Source organism: Acipenser ruthenus, chromosome 9 (assembly GCF_902713425.1).
Source record: "Acipenser ruthenus chromosome 9, fAciRut3.2 maternal haplotype, whole genome shotgun sequence".
In the NCBI taxonomy this organism is placed as follows: domain Eukaryota; kingdom Metazoa; phylum Chordata; class Actinopteri; order Acipenseriformes; family Acipenseridae; genus Acipenser; species Acipenser ruthenus.
Window position 1 is genome coordinate 24,771,051 of NC_081197.1, and position 17,722 is coordinate 24,788,772.

Sequence of the window (17,722 nt, forward strand, 5' to 3'; positions counted from 1 at the left end):
GCACTGCTGAAACATGGTTTTGTATACACACACTTTCCTAGATTTGTGATTTGACTGAAGCATATACAGAACGAGTAGCTTGGTCCTATATATTTTCCAAAATAGCCCCCATTATGGTTACCACAAATCATACACTGGTAAATTTTGAGAGTAGCGCTGCCACCTTTTAAGTGTGTAAACACCTCCGTTCAGTTTGCTAAGAGTAAACATTTACAAAATTCAGGAACTATAGACATTAAGATGCTGTCAAGTCTGTAGTATTTATCTCTGGTTTGTTTTTGTATTGCGTTGTTATCACATACTGACTCAGTGACATTCCAGTCCATTATTAAACAACTCAGCTTTGTTTTGTGCAAAGATGTGTCTGTACGTGTATTTTCTTCACATGCATTCCTTGCAATTACTGCAAGAAGCTCCAGCAACTTCCTGCCAAATGTATACTGTATAATGAAAATTGACTTGCCTGTATTAGTTTGTGACTAAAAGACTAAATCCTTTTTATTGGCAGTTGTATATACAGACAATGAGAAGTTGCCTTCTAGATGGCCATCAAAGGGCCAGACTGCACATTGTTACACTTCTTCTCACAAACATCTTATTTACAGTGTGATCCTGCCTGTAATGCTTGGGGCATCACTTGGTGGTTTAAGATACTGAGTGCTAGTGTACTGAAAGCTAACTGTTTTAATTGTATTGTAAAATCATATATCTGAGTTTGAACATTTTTGTTAGTGTTGCAAAATCACAAATGCCAAAATTGGGGAGAACATAAAGCTGTATTCTATGTCCACAGGAAGCTGAACAACACCTTTACACAGTCCAGGGGGATGCTCTGCTCCTGGCCGCTGCTGCATCCTATCTGGGCCCTTTCAAGCCAAGTGTCCGGAAGGAGCTTTTGTGGAAGTGGAAGAAGCTTTGTAGAAGAGGGGAGATCAACCTAAACCCTGAGGATCCCCGACAAGAGATATTCAACCTAGCAGTGCCCCCTATGATTGATGTTCCTGCTGCTGCCTCCATCATCCCAGTGAGAGAGGAAATCCCCCTATCCAAGATCGGGGGGAGAGACAATGTTCCTCAAGACCTCTCTGACAGGCTCATCGTACAGCTACTTCTCAGGAGCTCCACCCACCTCAACGTGCGACAGTGGCCTCTGCTTGTCAACTCTGACCTGCAAGGGGAATGCTGTATAGAGGCAGCTTTGGAAGGATACAAACTACACCTAAAGACAGACCTTGTGCTGACAGGTAGGGAATTATTCTTACACATGACTTCCCACTTCATTATTTATTATTTATTTATTATTATTATTTATTTCTTAGCAGACGCCCTTATCCAGGGCGACTTACAATTGTTACAAGATATCACATTATACATTATTTCACATTATACAGATATCACATTATTTTTACATACAATTACCCATTTTTACAGTTGGGTTTTTTTTTACTGGAGCAATCTAGGTAAAGTACCTTGCTCAAGGGTACAACAGCAGTGTCCCCCACTGGGGATTGAACCCACAACCCTCCGGTCAAGAGTCAAGAGTCCAGAGCCCTAACCACTACTCCACACTGCTGCCCATGCACTTTTAATGTTAGTGTGAGCTCACTATTTTATTACCCCCTACTTGCATACTATTAGATAGCTATAGAATCGCTTATCCAGTTGTCACAAAACAGGCCATTTAGCACATGATTTAAATTGTGTTATGATCTAGGGGTAAATGGAGCCTGTCTGTCAGTCTGACATCATTTATCAGTTTAGCAGATATCTATAGAACTGCTTGACCAGTTGTCACAAAACTGGCTAGGGATATTATTAAGAATAAATTGTATCATAATCTAAACTATTCTTAAAAAAGTGACTGCATAGCAACATTAGGAACAAAGATGGAACAATCAAAACCTGATTCAACCTAATTAGTCATCTACTTCACTGTAGTAAAGTCAGTTCAAGGAAAGTATTCCCAGTGTGAATTCTGTTTCTGTGCTATATTTTAGGTGAGGGACAGAACCTTCTGCAGCAGACCCCCAGTCCCGTGCAAGAGAGATTCCCAGAAACACTGCTGGTGGTCACTGCTGATGATCCAACCCTGGATCAGAAACTACTTCAAGGAGCTTACCAAGGTAGGTGTTCATGGGTGTACTGGTGTATGTTATGCTCTGTACCAATTCTCAGGAAATGTGATTGACAACTCCTGGGAGATTGCTATTCTGACCTTCCTATCCAGGCAGAGCCTCATACGTTCTCTATATATGTGCCACAACTTCTGTTTCTCAGTTTAAACTTCCACATTGTTGAAATCGAACCAGCTTTGCCCTTGGAAATAACTGTATACAGATAATATTGTAGTCTATAATTGCTTACTTGTTTCTTCTCTCAGGACAGGCAGTGCTTGTGACCAGCATCGAGAGAGGGGCACACTCCCTTGTGCTACAGGAGTTGATTCAAAGACAAGCATGTCCAGGCTACATTAGAGAGGCTTGTAATGTCCATCCAGCTTTCTGCCTATACTTAAGCACTGCACTTCCAATGAGGGTCCTTGCAGAAGGTGAGAGCCGCCCCCCTTTTCCTTGATTCCACACTCCTGAACTATGCTCACTGTAATACTTTCTGGAATTAGGGAATCTAAAAACATGTAAAATATTTGTAGACCTGTAAATGCTGTCAATCTTCCTGCTTTCTTGTCTTTGTAGAATTGGATTCCGCCTTCTTGAAGATGGTGAATGTGATTGACATCAGTTTAAGTCAATCAGGATTAGAAGAGCTCATCTTTAAAGAGGTAGTATTGTCAGAGTGTCCAGAGATCTGGGAGAAGAGGAGGACAATACAGAGAGACATAATGCAGCAACAGGACAGTCTGCAGCAGGCAGAGGTGGGTGGAGGCTGATTAATTGAAGCACACAGACTGGGAATGAAGACTGGGAGGTAGTCTGGCTTTATAGCAGGAGCAGAGGGATTGGGGAGTAAAACAAAATTGTGGTGAACAGAGGGAATGGGGGGTTGAAGCGATTTGTGCTAAGACCCTGCTGCCATTGAGAATCTATCTTGAGCTTGGAGTGAGAGTTTACCACAGAAAGCAGTTGTCTGGTTGCCTCTGAATGTCACATTTCTGGGTCATAGTGCAATATCCATTTGAAAATAATTAAAAACAGAAATAACTGTAAATAGGAGACTACTTAAAAATCCAGATTTCTCTCTCTATGCAGGACTCCCTGATGGATTACATAATTCAGTCCTCCACGCCCCTCGTGAAGGACCCTAACTTTGTTCTTCATGTAAAAGACTGCAAGAAAAGGGTGGAGGCCCTGCACATGGACCTGCAAGAGCTATCAGCGGAGATGCAACAGCACACAATTCTCCTGAAGGAATATGAGAGAGTGGCAAAGCTGGGGGTTGCCCTGCGACAAGCCTTGCAGGAGGTGTCCAAGCTCTCACCTCTTTACCTCTTCCCTCTGAAGCCCTTTGTGGATACAGTGAAGGGGGCAATGGTCCAAGGTGAGGTGAAGACAGAGCGCAGGGTTTGGGGAGAGTCCATTATGGCCAGATTGACAGAGATCACCCACAGGATAGTAGCTCAGGTTCTGGACAGCTACCGACCATGTCTATTCCAGAGCCACGCAAGCCTCTTCCAGTTGTTAGTCTCAGTGGCACTGATAATGCACAATGGGGAGTGCACTATTGTGGAGTGGCAGGTTTTTTTAAAAGGGCTGAAGGACATAGCCAATTCCCCAAACCTCCCTTCTCTTCCTCAATGGCCCTGCTGGTTAAGTGAAAATGCTTGGAGGGAAATTGCCCTTCTGGAACATCTGCCTGCCTTCAAGGATATTGGGTCCTCTCTACTTTGCAATGCCAGCCAATGGCAGGAGTACTTCAAGCTTCCCTCTTCCACTGTGATAGGATCAGTCCCTTGCCCGTCACACGCCCATCTCTCTGCCCTCCAGAGGGCATTGCTATGGAAGACGCTGTGTCCTGATAGATTTGTGACTGTCGCTGATGACTTAGCTGCCTGCCAGCTGGGCAAAGCTATGGCAGTTGAAGAATCTGGGTGCATGGATGTATCTACTAGGATCCTGAGCCAGGCTGCGGTGCCAGTTGTGTTTATAATGCCAGGCCAGGGACAGATGGGCCCGTCCACACACCCTCTGTACTTGGTTAAGCAGATGGCAAGGGCGAGTGGCAATAAGGTAATTAGTCACTTTTTACACCACATTTTTTAAGCAGTTTCTTGATCAGTATATGGTACTAGAGCATTACAGTGCTCAATTCTCAATCTAGACTGAAAAAGAGTAAATTACCTTGACTGAATTTTCTCTCCAACTAAAGCCTTCTAAACAAAATTTTGTTTGATTTAGAACCTAACAACATAAGAAAAGTTACAAACGAGAGCTGGCCATTTGGCCTAACTTGCTCGTTATGTTGTTAGTAGCTTATTGTTACCAGAATCTCATCAAGCAGCTTATTGAAGGATCCTAGGGTGTCAGCTTCAACAACATTACTGGGGAGTAAAATGATGCATACCAAAAAGAAGGTTCATAAAGTCATTTAATTAGATTTTAATAACAATGTTAAGTGCCAGAATAAGTTTTTTTAAAGAGTCACTTACTGTGTGTTTAAACATGATTAGTACTGTTTGTCTGCCACAAGACACAATAACACTTTGTAATCTGACGCTGTGCACATTGTTCTGGAACTTGGGCCCATTCTTGGATAAGGCCTTCCTTGTTCAAGATAAGACAAAGATTACCTGTAATATGGTTTCTTCGTAGGATGATGAACTCCACACACAATTTGAACTCAATTTGATGTCTCCATGTTGCTTGGTCAGGAGGAAACAAACTGATCTGTTACCCAGAAATCATTGATGTAATCTTTTTCGTCACCAAAGCCTGTGTCCCATCCTCCATAAAAGCCCATGTCACAACCAATCTGTCCAAATTTCGAAAATAAGACAAAAAGAAAAGAGGGGAAAAGTGGGTGGTATATAGGTGGGTGGAGTTCATCATCCTACGAAGAAACCATATTACAGGTAATCTTCGTCTTCTTACCTCATTGATGAACTCACACACAAGTTGAACCCTCCAAAAGGATTTAAGATAAGAGGGTGGTAAGTATAAGTTAGTAGAGGAAGACATAGAATACATAGAGTAAAAGTAGGCTGAAAGCAAGACACATTCAAGTTGTTACACTAATAAAGGTCTCGGAGGAGGCCCAGGTAGCAGTGTGACAGATTTTAGTTTTGATCCTATGTTAACCATACCTTACCCCATGGGTTTTGATGGATCCTGAAGATGGTTTCCTTCAAGGCTGCAATAGAACTTGATGCAGGATGATATCCAGTTTGAATGTGTCTGTTCAGAGACAGTTTTGCCCTGGATTTATGATCCCTCTACTGAGATCAGTCACTAGAAGTGCAGTTGACATTTTTCTTACCTGCAGCCAGGGTCCGAACCATGGTAACCTAAATGATTGAATACAGGCTAAGGCTCAACTGAGGGACGATGTGTTTCCTTGGGGGGTCTTAGGTGGTAGCCCCACCAAACAACTCCAGATCCCAGCCAGGCAGGATGTTGGAGATTGCAGGAATATGAACATTGATGGAGGGTAGGTAGAACCCCTGTGAAACAGTTGGCTGAGGTATGATGATAAATGCAGATAGAGATTTTAAATGACACAGAGGACAACTTCTTTCCATTCATCTGTATGGACCTGAAAAATGTAAGGTTTCCTTTTTTTTTTAAATAATGTTGTGGCACTGCCACTTAAATTGAATGTTTGGTTCTACATGGTACAGTAAACGTACCATGTGTTGCGCCTTAATTGGGCAGCACGGAAGCCTGGCAAGGTTCCAGATACATTTCAAGGTTCTTATTCGCTGGAAGCGGCAGCGTTGTTAATGGAAAGATTGTTTTCGACAAGTATAAATAGTACCTTTGTTACGCCATAGGGGGGTGCTGCTTACTTGCCTTGTGAGTTCCTGTCGTCTCCTTAGTTCCTATTTAGGGACTCTATTCCTTGTTTTTGAAAAGTCCGCGGCGTTCTTTTTCCCGGGGAGGTTTTGCCATGGTAGAGCGATCCTGTTTACCTTCGACTGTCGTTCTTGTTGGAAGTTGTTTTGTTTTTTTATCAGCAAGTGCTTTGTTCCAGTTTCAGGCTGTTTAGCCGGTGTCATTCACCTCTGCTGCCCACGATCGCTAAAGCCTGGAGCCGGCTTGTAATGCGCCACGTTGCTGACTGTGTTGGTTTTTCAAGTGCATGTTCATAGTTTTTGTGGATTACTGGTCGTCGTCTTCTGAGAGGATCTTCAAGCAAGCGGGTACCCAGGAGTTTGGTGAGATTGTTGTCTTTTTTATTTTTGTTGCGGGACTGTTTTGTTTTTTTGTTTTATTTTGTTACTTTGTTCTCGCAGTGGATATTTTGCTGGCTTGTTTATGTTTTGTTTTTTGCTCGGAACTTCTTTTTCATTTTGTTTTGTTGAACAGTTTCAATTATTTTAGCCAATAAATGTTTAAGGTTATCCCGTGTTTCTATAGTGTATTTATTGGGGGATCTCGCGTCCTTGATGTACTGTCGCTTCGCTCTTCCCCCTTGTTAATAATTTGGGTATATTTGATACAGGGAGGTAATCCCGCCGTTGGGATTAGTTTTGTGCTAAGAGCGAGACGTTACAGATTGGTGGCCCGTACGGGGAGCGTTAGACATTTGTTTAGGCTGAGTTAATGGATTTTCAAGAAGGCAGAAGGTGAAGATCACGAATATGTACAGGATAGTAGTGATTTTGCAAATTTTACTGCTGGTCCAGGTGTCACACGTAGACAGCCGCTAGCTGAGTTAACTTCAAAGTTGGAAGAGTTATATATCAGTGAATCCCCCACAGCTGCTCAGGGAATAGCGGATGATAGTAATGTTCCCGATTTTGGTTTTATTTTCAGTAGGATGGAGCAAATTACTGCACGTATAGACAAACTGGAACATGAAATGTCCATGGCATCTCAGAGCAGTATCAATCGAGAGGAACTGTTAAGAACATTTATTGATAACAAATTTGAAAGTATTGAGAGTTCTGTGGCTAAAATGCTAGATCAGTTGGAGAGTTCAGTGGTCAGGTGTTTTGAACGAAGGGAGGTGAAATGGCGGGCAGAATTAAGGGATATGCGGAGCAGCACAAGCACTCCGAAAGTATCTTTTATTCCACGCTCTTATCAGCCTTATCAGCCTGATATGGCTGATGTGTCTAATAGCTCTTTGGAAGCTTTGTCACTGAGACCTATGGTGACTGAAAGTGTTAGATCCCGTGCATATAATTATAAACCACCTATTAAACTAAGTTTTCCAGTCTTTGGAGAGGCTGAAGGTATTGAGTTTTATAGATGCCTGCCAGGATTTCTTGTCGGTAGTAACCATGACTGAATCAGAAATCTTAGCTACACTGTCAACAGTGTTAAAGGGTTCTGCAAAGAGTTGGTGGATTGCAGAACGCCATAAAATTCAGACATGGGCACTTTTCAAAACTGCTTTTATTGAGGCTTTTCTTCCCACAGATTATTTAACTGAGGTGGAGAAAAGGTTACGTGATCGGGTTCAAGATCCAGCTGAAAGTGTAAGAGATTTTGTATACGATTACCGAGCACTTTGTCTTAAGTGGCGTCCGGGTATGACAGAGGCGGAAATAGTAGATAGAATTTTGGGCAATGCAAACCCTAAGCTAGCAAGTTTTATTAGGGGGTCGGTGTCGTCGATGGCAGATTTGGTGAGAGTTGGGGCCATGGTAGAAAGGGATTGGTCCTCTCAGAAAGAGTATTGGGGAAAGTAAATGCAAAGACTGAGAGAGGGGCAAAGAAGCCGTTGAAAGGATCAGTTAGAATAGCAGCTGATATGTCTGTCATAAACAATGCAAGCACTCCTCAATTAGCACCCACTGGTAATGGCCATCTTTCATTGTTGGCTTTGAAGCTATCTGTGCGGGGGTGGGAAGGTTTAGCATTGATTGACACTGGATGTACATACACTTTAATGAGGAATAATCTTTGGTTACAGCTTTGTCAATCAAAGGATCATTTATCTCCAAGTACAGAGAAGTCTTTTGTGTTGGCCAATGGTCAGGCATATACTGCACTGGGCAAGTTTCGTCTGACTTATAGTCTTCATGGAGAGTTTTGGTCTGTAGACACCTACATAATGGATGATGCTCATTTAGCTCAGCCTTTAGTTTTAGGACTTGATTTCCTAGTCAAAACATCTACATTGCTTGACTTAGGGAAGCAGGTGTATGGAGTAAAGAAGCCTGAGGGATATTCATTTTTTCCATTTTCTCGTGAGAATGTGTGGGGGGCAGAGTGGCAGCTAATGGCACAGCTTTTTGTGGCAGTTCCCACTAAGGTGGTGAGGAAAGAGCTAGATCTGGGATTAAGAGAGAGACCGATATTAGAATGGAATGTTACGATTGAAGGGCAAAGGTTGTTGGAACCACTGATGCTGCAGTGGCCGTCAGTTTGTACTTCCCGTTTGGGAAAGACAGACTTAATCCACCATGTGATACTTACTACCGATGAGATTCCAGTGCGTGTCCGAGCTTATCGAGTATCGGAACACAAAAAAAACATTATGAAGCAACATCTTGATCAAATGCTACAGGATGGCATTGTAGAACCGTCTGCTTCAGCCTGGGCCGCACCTGTGGTTTTGACCGAAAAAAAGGATGGGACATTTAGGTTCTGTGTTGATTACCGAGGGGTAAATAAGAAAACTGACCTTGATGCATATCCCATGCCCAGAGTTCATGACATTTTGGAATCATTAGAGGGAGCCGCAGTTTTTAGTTCCTTAGATTTGCGTTCTGGTTACTGGCAGGTGGCTATGAATGATCAAAGTAAACCAAAAACAGCTTTTATTACTCCTTTCGGTCTGTATCAGTTTAAGGTGATGACTTTCGGTTTGAAGAATGCTGCAGCGTCGTTCCAACGTCTGATGGAACAAGTACTGGTAAACCTGAAGGGTAACAGTTGCTTTGTATACATAGATGATATCATTGTGTACTCTCCCACTAAAGAGCAGCATGTGAGAGATCTGGCATCTGTATTTCAGGCCCTGGATCAAGCCAATCTCACCCTCAATTTAGCCAAGTGTCATTTCTTTCAACCTTCACTTAAGTTCCTGGGTCATATAGTATCAGGAAATGGGGTGTCTGTAGATACAGATAAAGTTGGGGCAATAAAGGAGTACCCAGCACCGACCAATCTCAGGGGGCTGCAAAGGTTCCTGGGGTTGGTTGGGTGGTATCACAAGTTTATTCCGCGATTTGCTGATAAAGCTGCTCCACTGAATCGGCTGAAAAAGAAAGGGGTGAGCTGGGTGTGGTCGAAAGCTGAGCAAGATAGCTTTGAACAATTAAAGGAAGCCTTGCAGAGAGCTCCTGTGTTGTCCCACCCTGATTTAATGAAACTTTTCCAGGTGTATACTGATGCCAGTGATGTGGGATTAGGAGCTGTTCTGGCTCAGGGGTGCTCAGAAAACGAGTGGGTTGTTGCTTATGCATCTCGTGTTTTAACAAAACCTGAATCTAACTATTCCACATCCGAGAAGGAATGCTTGGCGGTTATCTGGGCCATTGAGAAATGGAAGCATTACCTGGAAGGGGTGGAATTTGAGGTTGTGACAGATCATGCTGCTTTAACTTGGGTTTTTAATTCTCCTCAAGTGACGTCCCGCCTAACTCGTTGGGCTTTGCGTCTCCAATCGTATACTTTTCGAGTTGTATATCGAAAGGGAAGCTTAAATGTAGTACCAGATGCCCTGTCTCGATCTCCTCAGATAGAAAAGGCAGGACTTGCCATTTTTTCAGAGGAAAAAAAGCATGTTGCCGTTCTTGATATGCCCTCTGAAATGAGTGAGATCGCAGAGGCTCAGGCTCAAGATCTTAACCTTCAAGAATTGAAGAAGAAGATGGACGGTCAGCGGTCTGACCGTATAGGGTTTGTGGTTGAACAGGGGGTGTTGTATAGGAGAATGTCTCTACCCAGAGGTGAGGGTCAGCGCTACCAAGTGGTTGTTCCCGAGTCATTAATTACAATATTTTTACAATACTATCATGACAACCCATTGAGTGGGCATCTGGGTAGAATGAAGACTCTGCTTCGTGTGTTGGAGGTAGCATGGTGGCCTACAATTAGGCGAGATGTTACAAAGCATGTTAAGGAGTGTATAGCTTGTCAAATATACAAGCCATCAAATCAGAAACCTGCAGGGTTTTTACAGTCCACGACCGTGGAAGAGCCAGGTTACATGCTAGGAATTGACTTGATGGGGCCTTTCCCACGCAGTAAGAAAGGTAATACATGCTTGGTGGTGTTTGTGGATTATTACACCAAGTGGGTGGAGGTATTCCCACTGCGTGATGGAAAGACTCATCGCATTGTGCAGCTTTTAACTCAGGAGATTTTTACACGCTGGGGGACACCAAAGTACCTGGTGTCTGACAGGGGGGCTCAATTTACCAGTGGTGTTCTGATTGAGGTTTGCAAAAAGTGGGGTGTTACATGAAAACTTACTACAAGTTATCACCCTCAGTCTAATCTTACGGAGAGAGTCAACAGAACTCTGAAGCCAATGATAGCTTCCTTTGTGGGTCAAAATCAGCAGTTGTGGGATCAATGGTTTCCCGAATTTAGATTTGCCATAAATTCAGCAAAACAGGAGACAACTGGCTTTACTCCCGCTGAGCTAATGTTAGGAAGGGTTCTTAAAGGTCCTCTTGATCGTTTAGTGTCCAAATCTCCTTCACCTGGGGAGTCCAGTTACTCTGTACTTTAGAGACAGGCTGGTATTGCCAAGCTGGTTAGAGAGCGTGTAAAGGAAGCTCAAGGGCGTCAGGCTAAAAGTTATAATGCCTGGAGAAGGTGTGTGATATTTAGCGAAGGAGACTTAGTTTGGGTGAGGAGTCACCCAATTTCTGATGCAGCTGTTTTTTTTTCAGCTAAATTAGCCCCAAAATGGTCTGGACCAGCCTTAGTAATAAAAAAACTGGGACCAGTTAATTACAGATTGAAGTGGGTGGATCGTCCTGAGAAGGTTGAAACAGTAAATGTGGTAAATCTAAAGCCATATTTTGGGGTATTACCCTAGTTACTCCGCTGGGGGGGGGGGGGGGGGGGGGGGGGGGGGTGGGGGGTGGGGGGGGGGGGAACTATGTGGCACTGCCACTTAAATTGAATGTTTGGTTCTACATAGTACAGTAAACGTACCATGTGTTGCGCCTTAATTGGGCAGCACGGAAGCCTGGCCAGGTTCCAGATACATTTCGAGGTTCTTATTCGCTGGAAGCGGCAGCGTTGTTAATGGAAAGATTGTTTTCGACAAGTATAAATAGTACCTTTGTTACGCCATAGGGGGGTGCTGCTTACTTGCCTTGTGAGTTCCTGTCGTCTCCTTAGTTCCTATTTAGGGACTCTATTCCTTGTTTTTGAAAAGTCCGCGGCGTTCTTTTTCCCGGGGAGGTTTTGCCATGGTAGAGCGATCCTGTTTACCTTCGACTGTCGTTCTTGTTGGAAGTTGTTTTGTTTTTTTATCAGCAAGTGCTTTGTTCCAGTTTCAGGCTGTTTAGCCGGTGTCATTCACCTCTGCTGCCCACGATCGCTAAAGCCTGGAGCCGGCTTGTAATGCGCCACGTTGCTGACTGTGTTGGTTTTTCAAGTGCATGTTCATAGTTTTTGTGGATTACTGGTCGTCGTCTTCTGAGAGGATCTTCAAGCAAGCGGGTACCCAGGAGTTTGGTGAGATTGTTGTCTTTTTTATTTTTGTTGCGGGACTGTTTTGTTTTTTTGTTTTATTTTGTTACTTTGTTCTCGCAGTGGATATTTTGCTGGCTTGTTTATGTTTTGTTTTTTGCTCGGAACTTCTTTTTCATTTTGTTTTGTTGAACAGTTTCAATTATTTTAGCCAATAAATGTTTAAGGTTATCCCGTGTTTCTATAGTGTATTTATTGGGGGATCTCGCGTCCTTGATGTACTGTCGCTTCGCCCTTCCCCCTTGTTAATAATTTGGGTATATTTGATACAGGGAGGTAATCCCGCCGTTGGGATTAGTTTTGTGCTAAGAGCGAGACGTTACAATGTTTGTACTTGATCAGTTACGCCTTAGTTTCTCAATAGTTGCCCTTCAATCTTCAGACAGCTAAAATCAACAGCAAAGGATTGTGGAAACATCTTCCTGTTCTGGCCAGTAGATTGCTGCTCAACTGTAGATGCAGAGGCCCCACTTCTGTTATTTACAGGATCTCGGAGATCCAGGAACTCATTTATTATCAGATTATTGTTGGCCTATTGTCAGGGGTGAGTATGTCTACATTAGACCAGCAGACAAAGAATGGATTGGACGTGTGGGACATGGCTGCTCTCCGCTGAAAACTGGAGCAATTAAAGTGGCAGCTGGTGTTCTCTGCTGTGCACAATAGATCTGCCCTTGCAAAAGTAGTAGATGAATACCCCCTGTACCACATTTGGCGGATCTATTACTTGTGGGGTACCCTCTGTGTTAAGTTGTCTGGATTGTAATGCCCTGTGTCTTGTACCAGTTAAGATATTATAAATAAGGGACAAAGCCTCCCAAACTTTATTTCCTTTCTTGTGATTGAAGTATCTCCTTGTCTTAAAGCGCACAGCAGATTGCTGAAAGTCAGGATGATTTCAGTGAAGGTGTTAGTTGTGGTAGCTATGCCTCCGATAAGTCTGCTTACTGAAAGTTGCCAACTTGCGGTTCCTGTTGTGGCTCCCAAAGAAGGCTTGTTGCAAAGGGAAATTGGGAAAATACAAAGGAGAAGAAAGGAGACACCCTTGTGTGTGTCACCTGTGTAGTTTTCCTTCTCTTACCAAGGAGTTTACTGCTGACAGAACTGCTGAAATAACTGTGATGTTGGCCTGGCCCCTATCTAGAAGAGACACGACAGCTGATGGTTTGTGACCATCCTCTGTTATGCGGAATACACTCTAGGATACACTGTTCATGAGAGTGTATAGAATTGGGTTCCCAGAAGTACAGAGAGTATGCTGTAAAAGTGATATTTCCATGCAGACCAATAGGACATCAATGATTTTACAGAAATCGTCTGCTCCAGGTCTGGGTATTTGACATTCAGGAGAAGATAAAACCTTCTTACAGCATCAGCGTTGGTGATACACGAATCCACGAATGTGTATTCCAGAGCGTCATGCAGTAGCAGGGAAAACAAATACTAAACCACTTCCACAGGGGGAAATGGCAGCGTTCTGATAGAGCCTCCTGTGTTTATAAGGAGGGTGAAAAGCAGCTTTGTCTGGTCGCAGTGCAGGAACGAAGGAGCCCTTCTCTTCTGTGTTGGTGTTCCTGATATTTAACACACTTTAACAAACCCTGCTACAAGACTGAAGCAGGAAACACCCTGTTCATCACTGTGAATGGGAGGGCAGCTACATAAAGAAGCAGCATAACTAGCTGAAAACAAATTTCTCCTGTGTTTATATATATATATATATATATATATATATATAAACACAGGAGAAATTTGTAAAATGATCTCTGGGTAAGAGATCAGTTTGTTTCCTCCTGACCAAGCAACATGGAGACTAGGAGTTCAAGTTGTGTATGGAGTTTATCATACTAGGTACGAAGCAGTGATGATGCTTGCTCGATGTTGACAGGCGTTATCATCAACTAAAATCAGAATCTGGAATAGTGAAGAGGACTATCTATAGCCCATCTCAAATGTTACTGGATGTGTTGGGGTGTAGTCTTTTCTGGACCTCATAGCAGTCCTGTTAAAGTAGCAATTCTAACCCATTTACATTTTGAAGGTCATTTCTCAATTGGTTCGGTTGCTGACGTGACTCAGTTGAATACGATGATCTTTCTAAGGGGTTGTGCCCCCCACCATGTTGTTTCCTGGGACACCCTGGAAAAAATGAATTTGAGTTGTTGCCCCATTTTAAAGCATCCTGATGCCCTGTTCATATCCTTATTACTTAAATGATGTCCAAATTGTCTCTTAGCCATTACACCAAGCAGTCTCACATGTACCGAATTTTGTGGGTATGTGTGACAGAGAGCAAATGAATCCGAGTCAACAATCTCCCTCCCAACCTGTGAGGGCACAGTGTGGTTTGACAGTTCATTCCAGGGTCAGTTGGAAGTCGGCCATCCAAAAAGGGGGCGAAGCCACAATACTAGAAGTCAGCGCCTTACTGCGGTAGGCGATGTGTCAGTCATGGATTGCAGGAGACGTGATTGCACTCACTACCAAAGGGGGCGTGACTGAAGGTATATCAGGGGATGTGAAAGAGCGAGCTGTTCCTTTCTTATGGTTGAGAAAAGACCTGTAAAGGACAGAGAAAGAAAAAGTAACCGTGAGTGTTTTGTGCTTGTTTGTTTATTGTATTAACCCTTTGCGGTCCATTTATTTAGTACGTCTCAGGCGCGTCATGTCCAATTTATTTTCACATGCGCAGTTTATTTTAGACACACTGTTTAAAAGTTTTTTTTCACAGTAAAACAGGTTTAAAAGGCACTGCATATCAACAGGACACTCAGTACTGCATCTCCAGCCCCGCCCCACCCCTTGTTCGCTGTATTTTTCACATACCTATTCATAGTAGTGCAAAAAAGTATTACAAAAAACATCTCAAAAAAGCACTGCAAATGTCTGTGATATTCTTTGAGCGCTGGATGCAGAAGCAGCTATCTTGTTTGTGTATGTCTATGTCTATGTGATGCCGGGACTATCTGTATTCATGAAATACGCCCCTTTTTTTTTTGGCTTCTCTCGGCTCCTATCGGTCTCACTCGGCCATTGAATGGTTTTCTCTGCTTTTTCCAGAGAAAAAACGACTAGAGACCTGTTTTTTACGTCTTTTTGATGATATCGGACAGGGACAGTGGACCGGAAGGGGAAAATTGCAATGTTGGACCAGGTCCGACATAGGACCGCAAAGGGTTAACAGTGTTTGTTTTGTAATTATTAGACGGCTAGCACCCGGGAGCTGTCGCTGTTAAGACAGCATCAAACCCGGATTACAAACACCAGCACCAGTCACTATAACTGTGTATTCACCACCAGCATGGGAGTGCCGGGAGAAAGGACACGGAGCTGTGCCTGTACTTATTATTAATTCGGGACTGAAACCCTGTATTGTTTAGCTGTGCACTTACACATTGCTCTGTAATTACCAGTGTTATTATTTAACAGTGGCAAACTGTGCAATACACAAATAAAGAATTGTTTGGACTGTGAACTGCATCACCTCTGCACCTGCGCACTGCAAGCCTCTTTGCCACAGTATGGCTGTCCGCTTTTAAAATTTTTATTGCAAGGTCAAATGATTTAAACCCCAGGCTCGCACACATGCTCGTGAGGTCAACAAAACATATGCATGCAAGCTGACAAATGAAGAGAATAACTGAGCATCAATATCAATCATAGACAGGAATTTAATTAAACCAGTACTGATTTTAATTTGCGCTAAAAGGTTGATCCTTAGCAAAAGTCGGTGTGGTCCAGTGGTTAAAGAAAAGGGCTTGTAACCAGGATGTCCCCGGTTCAAATCCCACCTCAGCCACTGACTCATTGTGTGACCCTGAGCAAGCCACTTAACCTCCTTGTGCTCCGTCTTTCGGGTGAGACGTAGTTGTAAGTGACTCTGCAGCTGATGCATAGTTCACACACCCTCGTCTCTGTAAGTCACCTTGGATAAAGGCGTCTGCTAAATAAACAAATAATAATAAAAGTCAAGTTGTATATATTCTCTGTAAGTCACTGTCGATTTTAACACTGTTGCTTCGTGGTACATTTCAGGTGAGTATCAGAGTGATTTCGTTTGGTGCCCAAATCACTAGAGAGATGCTCCTGCAGACGCTAGAGACAAGTAGCAGGGATGGGCATTGGCTGGTGTTGGATAACTGTCACCTGTTGGACCACTGGGACAGTGAAGTGATCCGTGAGCTGACTCATCTGGTGTGCCATTCATCTCAAGGTAAGAGCTAGTGAAGCCTTACTGATTCCAACCTTTATACCACCAGTGTGTTTGTAACACCACTCTTCAATTTTTCAGGCAATCGGAAAGGAGTCTGGGATGCTGCAATAAATAGCACTCCAGTAGCCTCCGAGTCTGGTGGAAGACAGGTCCACCCCCAGTTTAGACTGTGGCTCATCACGTGTGCTGACACCCCACATGCAATCCCAGGTATTACAGGATCAAACTTTAGGCTGTTTGTTTCTCTGGGCAGCACATCATACTGTGCCTAATGCTTAGTGACTCTGCAGCAGTTGTTGATGCATAGTTCTCCCCCTAGTCTCTGTAAGTTGCTTTGGATAAAAGCATCTGCTAAATGACTAATTAATAATAATAACTATGTGAACCATAATTGACAAGGAAAAAAAGGGTCACAAAGTGGTAAAATATCACACAATCATGATAAATTCATAAAATGTTGTACATACATTGTTTTAAAAAACAAAATTTAATTTACAGTTTAATAATTTAGGGACAGATTTATTTTGTAAAAAGCCCAGTGTCCATGTGCAATATTTGAATACTGGCACTAATATAGTACACAGCTGCAGAAAAATATATACCTGTTCAGAACAGCTTCATGTTTTCATTTAATGTATCAACTATATAGGAATTGCATTAATGGGTTGAGATATTACTGTAAAGAAATACTGACATATTTGCTGCCTTATGAATTAAAATTACAATGATAAGTAAAAACATGATGGTATTTATTGCATTCATTGCAAAATGTGTTTATTTCAATTTCTAGTTCACTTCCCTGGTGTGATTTATAGGAAAGAGAACTATAATGTGATTTGTTTCACACAGCAAAAATAACACAGCAAATTAAGACTGGTTGCCATTGAACCAAGAACCCCTCTTCAAATGTTTCACATATGCCTGCTAAAAGAGCTGAAGTACATTTCAGTCCACACCAAACATGTAAATGAATTACATGTATCTGTGAAAGGGCAGAAAACATTGGGTTATTATCATAACCCTGGTTTCCTGAAATAGAAATCTAACAATTACCAAATGGGTGTTTACCTCCTAAAGACCCCAAAACCTGAATAGCTATACCAAAGCTGCGCACTAGTGCCTGTGACACAGTCATGCCCGCCCCCCGAGGGCATAAAAGTATTGCACACACAGATACCAGCATCATTTCTCCTTCAAGCATGCTGCAATCAGGGAACCAGGGTTATGATAATCACCTAACGTTCCCTTTCAAGTACAAAATGTAACCATTACCAAATGGGTGAGTGTACGAAAGCCACCCCAAGGCAATATTGCATAATGACTGGAATGCTACAAGGCTAAGCCAAGTGCTACCTTGTGTGTACCCATAGGAACCCCAGTAACAAGTAGCTAAGGCTAAAAAAATTGAGGGAGAAACCTATGTTGGAAGGGCCGACCCTGAAGCCGCCCGCCCCCATTCAGTCTATAGTGGGGAGTAGCCCACACCACTGCATTGCAAATGTCTTAGACAGGGGCATCCTGGAATAAAGCCCACAAGTTGCCATGCCCCTGGTGGACTAGGCAGTGAGCTTTTCTGGAGGGGCCAAGTTGGCTCACTCATATGCAGTCTTGACTGTGTCTGTAATCCATGTAGATAGCCTCTGTTTAAACAGGGCTTGACCATGGTACTCATCAAACAGGTCCTGCAAAAATTTGCCACGGGACAGGTTGTGGGGTCAAAGCCCCAAAG

At 43.0% G+C, this 17,722-nt stretch overlaps 1 protein-coding gene across 1 annotated transcript in view; it reads left to right on the forward strand.

Annotated features, from left to right (window-relative positions):
* LOC117406232 (dynein heavy chain domain-containing protein 1) overlaps positions 1-17,722 on the forward strand; it is a 304,176-nt gene that overhangs the window by 253,603 nt on the left and 32,851 nt on the right. Inside the window, exons 32-38 of the mRNA XM_059029741.1 lie at positions 794-1,244; positions 1,998-2,123; positions 2,381-2,548; positions 2,694-2,872; positions 3,207-4,184; positions 15,816-15,993; positions 16,072-16,203. Of these exons, the coding sequence (XP_058885724.1) occupies positions 794-1,244; positions 1,998-2,123; positions 2,381-2,548; positions 2,694-2,872; positions 3,207-4,184; positions 15,816-15,993; positions 16,072-16,203 (2,212 nt within the window). The remainder of the gene's footprint in view (positions 1-793; positions 1,245-1,997; positions 2,124-2,380; positions 2,549-2,693; positions 2,873-3,206; positions 4,185-15,815; positions 15,994-16,071; positions 16,204-17,722) is intronic.